The sequence below is a fragment of the Acanthisitta chloris genome, unplaced genomic scaffold, assembly GCF_000695815.1.
Source record: "Acanthisitta chloris isolate BGI_N310 unplaced genomic scaffold, ASM69581v1 Scaffold46223, whole genome shotgun sequence".
Taxonomy (NCBI): Eukaryota; Metazoa; Chordata; class Aves; order Passeriformes; family Acanthisittidae; genus Acanthisitta; species Acanthisitta chloris.
The window spans coordinates 1-8131 of NW_008667407.1; the positions used below are offsets into that span (position 1 = coordinate 1).

Sequence of the window (8131 nt, forward strand, 5' to 3'; positions counted from 1 at the left end):
AAAGCATACATCAAATAACACTGGTACATTTTATTTTTCAAAAGACTTAGTTCTCTCAGCTCTGTAGCAATACTTCAATACAGGTTAAGACTTGTTCATTAAGAGATCAATGACAGGCATGTTGCAAACTTTAAAAAGGCAAACCAAGTACAAATCCTCTTTTGAGATTATTTTTAGGGTTTTAATGTAAACTGGAAATGGTAGGCATGAAGCATCTATACAGCAAATATAAAACACTCATTTCTCCCTTATTCATCTCAAGAGGTTTTGATCTGGCAACTGGAAAATAACCTTCATGTGTGAGGTCACATTCCTCACTAATCTGAGTATGGATGTATTGAGAGTCTCAGTACTTAGATACACATGACCCTCTGAGACCACTTCAATTTCCCTAGTGGCAGCAGCACACTCCTTAGAGGAATGCCCAAGTGACACTAACCAACACTGAATACATAGAAGTGACAGTAACCCCTACTGTGTCCCCTTCTATCAAAAGGCCTCCCTCATTCTTTAACTGGCTAAATACTGATCTTGCACATATTTTCACATAGTGTGAGGAACTACTGAGACACTTTAAACCAGGGTGTAACACACAGATCCTGTACACTAGAGCCTTATAAGAATAATTAAGGATGTACTCAAGCTATGTCTGTCCTATACTGTAAAATTAGAGTAGTGCAGCCTGTAACACTGCAGCATGTTAGATAAGATCATACAAAAACTACAAACAGGGTATGGCATTACAGAAGGGATATCTGCTTACTGGTGAGTCTGTAAATAACACATGCATCTTCAGGGCAACTACATACCAGCTATAAGCAGGAGAGCAGTAAAGGACTAAATGAAGATTTCTGCCTAATTATTACTATTTCAAATATTAGAGACTTCAGCTTCAATAAATCTTCACCATTTAAAGTTTTATAATGGCTTTAGATGTATGTAGAACTTTAAATGGCAAAGTCTTAAGGAAGTTAACTAGGATTTTTAAAGATACAGAGACAGAAACAACATTATAGAGGTCTTGCAGTCCAGAAATTGAAGTTAATGAAAACAGACTTCAGATATAAACATATTTCCTAAGGCAGTTCTTCTACTGGGGTTCCCTCCTCCCTCTCCAAAAAAAGCTCTCCAAACCAAAATGTTTTCATTTTCGTTCTGTGCAAGAATGCAGTGCAGGAACCAAGGTTTAAGCCAAGCCTCTGAACCAATGAATAGCACACACACACACACAACCCAGACATTCCTCTTTTCAAAGGTTCTTCCACTTGAGAAAATTATCTGCCCATAGTTGTGCTCTTCACACCCATCTCTGAAACAGAGTCAGATTTAGTAGACCACAGGTGACAGTCAAGGGTCTGATAATTCACACAGCAAGAGGAAGTAGGCACCTTACAGACATAAATTACTAGATTTCATATTCTACAAATAAAGACTGCTACCACTGTTCAGGAAGTGAGGGTTTCATTGTTCATGGCTGCATTAAGTAGATGTAGGCTCTGAACAGACAATTTAATGAATTTATTTATGCAACACCCTACTCCAATGTATTAGCTCAAAAAGTCAGCTATAACAGACTAATATAACCATGTACAAGGCTGTGAATTTGAAACAACAGTTTCTACATCCAATAACAGCTTGTTGTTAAGCCCAAGTATCATTAAGAAAGCAATCTTGATTTGCAGGTCTGAAGGACACAGACTTCACAACATTCCAACAAAGAGAAGCCACCGCTCTTTGCAGTCTGAGCTTGACCAGTCTGAAGTCCTACTAGTGGGTCTCAAAAGTGTTTTCTATTGTAAGTTTCCTTTAACTGCCTTAACAACTATGGGTCACAACCCCTACCATTTTAACCTATTTTGGAATAGATGAAAAGATTGAAACCTGTCTTCATTGTGAAAACATCTTCATGGCAGTATTTTCAACAGTTTTTTTCCAGAGCCTTCATTTCTAGCATTCTTGAAACATGGACATGTATTTCAAGTAAGTTAAGCTTTGACAAAGAAGTTTCAGAATAAGACGACAAAGCACAAAATTGTTCAAGCCTTTCATCTAGAGTGCACAAAGAGGTTTGGGCATGTAAAAAGGCTCATTACAATCTTAGAGACACTGTTCTAGTTTAAAACACTCAAGGAAAAAAATTCTGCTTTTTTTCTACAAAGATTAAATGGTTTATTGCCACAACAAATTTTGTTGCTTTAAACTTCAAATGTGTTATTTCTTATTCCCTCTCCCTTTAATTTTGCCCTTCAAAGGGCAAAACACAAGCATTCCCACTAGGGCATAAAAACCAAACCACCTTGGAAAACTGCAAGTTTCTTCCTATCAGAAAGAATTTTTAAATAAGGAGGAAGAAAACATTAGCTTTTTTTCTTATTTATTAGAAGCAGAATGACTATGGAGAAATGACTCAAGCTGAGGCAGTAAAAGTTAATGGAATGCCATCTGAAATGAAGACTGATTCAGTAACACAAGACCTGCAAGTCATTCATTAATCTCCAATTCAAGACCCACTAGAAGTACTCATGTAATACCAATGAAATAGGAGAAGATACTGCTTGTTTTTCCTCTTGGGCAGGAGAACAAGCTTTAAAGGAGAACATCAGTTTTTCTGGCATGTGATACAATGAAAATCACTAAATGTTATGTACCCCCAAAGGATTAATTACTTTAGCACCTAAGAATCAGGACTAGGTAAACTTGCAGTGGAATGATTTTATTCTGCTAATCTGCAAGACTTGCCTAAGACTTATCCTTTGGGTTTTCATTTGGTGTGCTGGTATTTTGTGTTTTGCAGCAGGCTTTCTCTCTGCCTGAATGCATTATACCTTAATATATAAGTATATAAGCTTCTGGAATATCCTTCCTCTGGAACACTTAAGATCTGTAGCAACAGGCAGAGTTTGTGGAGACAGAGACTGGACACCGGATTCTTACAGGTGAAATTGTCTAGACCAAATGGACCAAAAAATTGCCATATAATGCTTGCCTAATTGTTGCTAGTCCCAAAAGGTTTCATATCTGAATTCAGAAATCTAAAAAAACAGTAAAGAGGTTCAAACAAGTTAAAATCGGACATTTCTGTTTAGAAAGGCAAATCTGAATAGGAAAGAAAGTACAGGCACATGTGATATTAAGTAATATAGTTTTGCCTACTCTTAATGTTACTTAGGTAATCATCAATTTTTTTTCCTGGCTGAGTTATTACTAAGTCTTAGCAGTAAAGAAATGTCTCCTTCTTCCTTTCCAGTATTATGGTATTACATGAAGATTTTTAAACATGTCCCACACTTGTTATGGTTTTGCAGCTCAGCATGTTTTGAATTGTTGCAGAGAAAATGTCCATGTCTATCTCAAAAGGAAGACAAGATCTGCATGTTTCACCAAATGAATCGTTTTCATTCTTCAAGAGAATTTGTCTTACAGACAGAATACCAAGTGCCTACAGCTAACTAAAACTAGATAAAAACATGGTGGAACAAATCTATCATAACCTCCGATAACACTGAACAAATTGCCTGCTAGAAAAATAGACTAAACCAGCTTGCTGTAGCAGCACCCAAACTGCACAACACCCTCTGTAACAACCTTTAATCGCAGTAACATTTTTCATACCAGGAAAAGGCTAGTGTAGAGCCTGTTCCCTTCCTTACTCCTGCAGTTAAAACTAACCAGCTCATTAAAGTAGTCTGCTTGCCAGCATTAAATGCACACTCATGGCAGAAGCCAACTCGCCCCTCACTCACTGACAGGAGTTAAAACATTCCATCCACTTCCTTCAAATCTTCTGTGAGTACCATGTAAGACCTAGATATTTAGCATGTTCTCAGTAATAGCAGCCTTGAAGAGCTCAGTTTATTTACCCCCACTATGCTTTGCACTAATACCTCATAGTCACTGCAATAAATTTTAGAGAAGACCCAGGTACTTACTCAGCAAACAATTTATGTCTTATTATGCTGCTAGTAAGATACACCTACACTGCAGACTTTAAAGCTCTAGTCTTACAGCTATGGGATAAGATCACACTTAGCTAATCTACTGATTAATCAGCTAATACTTCATCGTGTAGATTTTCCAATTTCTTCAATGAGCAGTGAGCTACACCTGCCACAAAGCAGTTCAGCCATTCCTCAGCAAGGCTGCAGCACTAGTTTAAAACTTAAGCTAAAGCATTTCAGGTATCCCATAAAATATATGAATAAACTTTTATTTTTAAGCAACAACACATACTATTTGAATACAACTCACACATTTAAGTGAGACGGAGAGTACTAAACTGAACAATCATCACTAAAACATTTCCATTGGAAATGTGTTATAGTTCACAAGTGTCTTCATTACCACCTTACTGAAGTTTTCTTATGTGTTTCTAGACTACACACCATCTGTTTCATGCAGTCATGCAAATCTGAATCAAATTGTAAATGTTCAGGTAACAGGGAAGTCCATTTACTGCAAAGATTCATTTTTCACAGAAGAGCCAGGCTAGGTGAGACCAATACTGCAGGGTTCTTCATGAGAGTACAAGTGTGTTAGAAACCATGAACTTTCAGTTGTTCTTCCTTGACAATGCCAATCTAAAGGAGAAAAGCAACATATTTCAGTAAAGCTTATATACTTAGGATATTACATCAATATCAAATTCCCACAATCTTATAGTTTGTTTAAAGAAACTGCTATACAGCATATACTCAATAAAAATTTTTCTGTTTCCAGAATGTTTCTGGGCCAAGGAGAAGTGACCACACAAAAAGAAAATCTTATCAGACATCTCCTTTGTTCTGTAGTCCTAGTGCTTATTCTTTGTGAAACAAATCTGCATCATGATTTCCATCAGTAAGCCTCTTTCCTTCATAGCATTTTCAGTCTCATGATTATGGTTTGCATAGAACACTTGATTTTACAAACAAAGCTAAAGCTGCACCTTCCAGTGAACAAGTGGTGTGTTGTAACAGGATAAAGGCATTCCACAATGTTTTGATTCTTAGCAGAGGTTTACTGTCATTCTGCAAGTGTCATTTCACTTTTTGGCTGAAAATACAAAGGCACTATAGTGGACATCTTTAGCTGGTTAATTAGGATCAATACCACCTGCCATTCTATGGCTACCAGAGAGGTTTAGATATTTATCTGCAGTGCCTCACCTCCAAGAGGAATTGGCAAATGTTCTTCCTCTGGTCACCTTGCAGCTGGATAACTTCGCCGTATTCAGGATGTTCAATCACTGTACCATTACAAGCAAATTTCTAGAGAGAAACATTCATATTGTAAGACATCTGATGTACATCATGATTTTGCTTAGTCAGTCTTTTCAGGAGAACTTTGCTTCAGAAGATGCTTACTAAATTTTGATGCCAATTGAGGCAAAGGCTAAATCTATTTTGCTGGTTTTGAGAGCAAATGGAATATATCTGCTGATGCATAGATACACAAACTAAGCTGCTGATGGCAAATTCAGGCTATGACAGGATTAGCTACTGTGCAGAAGGAACTGGCCAACACTCATTACAAGAACGGAAAACAAAGTCATAAGATACAGCCTTTCAACTCCACACTATTTTAATGTAAGTATTTTTATCCTGGCAAAACTAAAGGTCTCTATTTAGAACAGCAACCCAGCTGTAAGAGAGGCAGGAACGCAAACCCAGTTGTAGTTTGAACTGATTTTATTCTTTGCATCAACAAAGCCTTGCACTTGTGCTATTTTCATGAAATATTCAGAACATATTTTATTTATTTCTTGATAGGAAAGAAGCATTTAACTTTTAGTGAAAATCACTGTCAATAGACACTGATAGGTATTTTGAGAAACACATGGAAAGGGATCCACCTGCATATGAAAGTGATGTGCACTGGTAAGAATAAAGTAAAAAAAATATTCTGTTACTTGGTATTAAAAGATATCATACTCCTTTATATATGTTTACTATCAAATCAAATCAGCAGCCTTACCTTTTTGAAAGCTTTCACAAGTTTCTTCTTGTCATAATCATCTGCAATTCCCTGAACAGTTGTTAGTGTCTTCCTCCCGTTTCGTTGCTGGATCCTTATATGAATGTAATCCTCAGTCCCTGCCGGGAGTAAGTCGTCGCCCTTTGTTGCATCAGCAAAGGGGTCTGCAGGAGCAGAAAGGTTCATGTTAATTCCCACAAAGGAAAACACCCAAGCTCAAAACTGGCAGTTAACTTCCTCACTTCACAAAATACTATTATTATTTAGGGGATAATCTCGATATTTTCTCCCTGCTTACAAACACACTGTTAAAATCAGAGTGCTTTTTCCTACAGCTGTATTAAGTCTCATTAAGCTACCTCCTCAGGACAGTGCTCTCAACTACCAAGCACCCAGTTTCTTCAATGCCCTTGCAGATATATACAATTTTCTGCAACACTGTCAGTTTACTTCATTGTTTCTTGCAAAGTGTAAAACCTGAAGCTCTGAACCTGTAAACATGGTTCTGACAGAACAGCAAGGGCACGTAAGTTTTAGAGAGTCATGTGCATGTAAAGTGAAATAAAGCAATTGCATCTCTTACTGGATCAACTAATAAGTACAGAGAAATAAAAAAGCTCTAGTACACACTCCCTTACACGTCCAGAACAGAAGCTTTACACCACTACAACTACCACAGTACCAGCATTTTAAGGCATGGATGTCATTCCTGGCTATTAACAGAAACAACACCAAGCAGCAGACACTAACAGATGTCAGAGGCTGTCTGTAAACCAAGATTCTTCCAGACAGCAGCTTTAGGCAAGAATTGTAACAAAATTAATTTAGGCTTTGACTACAGAAAGGTCAGTTCTCAAACTCTTCCAAGCTTAAAATTTATCTAGCACAGATAGGACAGAAAGGCATTTAGGAAGAATGGGAGGCTTCTAGATTAATACTTATTCTCTGTACTTCACAAGAACATATTTAACATTCAATTAGGAAATATACAAGTAGCTCCAAACAAACTTTGAAGCTTGAAGTTCGTTATTATTTTTTAAGATGAATCACAAGTAATTTTTTATACTAATCAGAATTATATTGAAGAGTCCATGTAAGTTCAACAGCCATTCAACTTCCCAACCTTCCATCCCCTAACTTGGGCCTAAAACCACTGATCAAGTTTTGCTATCCCCTCGAAAGAAATTCCCCAAATAAGTAAAACTTTGGCAGAAACACAGAGAGAAGCAGTTCAGCTGCAGACCTACAAACCCTTGTAGAAACAAGAATGGCAAGAGCATTAAAGGCACTGAGCAGGATGAGGATTCAAGCACCACAAAGAAAGAAGTACAGCAGTGGGAACCTTGACTAGCTTAACTTCTGCTAAGGCATTTGTCAAACCATGCTGAATTTCACTGTGCCCCACAGCTTGTAGAGCAAACACTAATAAAAAAAATTAGTCAAGAAGAAAAGTGAAAGAACATTAGGATATGGGCATGAAGATCACTTGGCAGAATTTAGGACTCTAGACTAGAGATAAGCCAAGTTCACTTGGCAGAGTTTAGGTCTTTAGGCTGGAAATAAGTCAGCACTGTAGGTGTTAACACTGGATCACTTCAAACAAATCCTTTGGGCAGCACCTTCCCGAGCACAGGGTGAGCTTTCAAACCATGATTCTCACAGCCTTCTCATACGGCTTATATGTGCAGATTAGAGTCAGAACTGTGACCAAAAGTCTGACAAAATTACTGTATAAAGCGCTAACCCGCTCACTTCTGCTGCCTACAGATAAGCAAGGTGGAGAACGACGGCCTGGCACGGCAAACTTCCCTGCTGGCACGAGAGAAATGCCCTGCCTCTGTATAGAACATACAGAAAGGTACAGAAATAAAAACAACTCCCTCTGCAGTGCTTATATCGCGTTTTGGGACATTGGTAAGGATGAGATGAGGCAGCAAACTAACGAGCAATTGGAACCGAGGAAATGACATCCTTCCTCAGCAGAGGATGCAAACCGCCTGTGCCCACAGAGAGGAGAATTTCGGGAAAGCCCAGCCCGGGGTGACACCGACACTCGGGGCAGGGAGGACACGGCAGCAGCTCCTGCGGGAGCGCAGAGGGAGCTGAGCCTGCCGCCCGACGCCGCTCCGAGCACAAGGACGGGCCGAGAGCGCCGCGGGCACGGCGACACCCGCTCAGT

The 8131-nt window shown here is 38.6% G+C and overlaps 1 protein-coding gene across 1 annotated transcript; it reads right to left on the reverse strand.

Annotated features, from left to right (window-relative positions):
* Positions 1-4192: 4192 nt before the first annotated feature.
* Positions 4193-6138, reverse strand: EIF1B (eukaryotic translation initiation factor 1B). Its single transcript, XM_009072472.1, has 3 exons — positions 5953-6138; positions 5145-5246; positions 4193-4577 (listed from the first exon to the last, which is right to left on the reverse strand). The coding sequence occupies exons 1-3, from the start codon at positions 6136-6138 to the stop codon at positions 4533-4535; spliced, it is 333 nt and encodes a 110-aa protein (XP_009070720.1). The 3' UTR covers positions 4193-4532.
* Between the last annotated feature and the right edge of the window lie 1993 nt (positions 6139-8131).

Excerpts from the sequence above, each read along its gene's own strand:
- EIF1B (XM_009072472.1), bottom strand. The coding sequence starts at position 6,138 with ATGAACCTTTCTGCTCCTGCAGACCCCTTTGCTGATGCAACAAAGGGC. Across the intron at positions 5,247-5,952 it reads TTGTGAAAGCTTTCAAAAAG|AAATTTGCTTGTAATGGTAC; the intron begins GTAAGGCTGCTG and ends GTTTCTCTCTAG. Across the intron at positions 4,578-5,144 it reads TTTGCCAATTCCTCTTGGAG|ATTGGCATTGTCAAGGAAGA; the intron begins GTGAGGCACTGC and ends TTTCTCCTTTAG.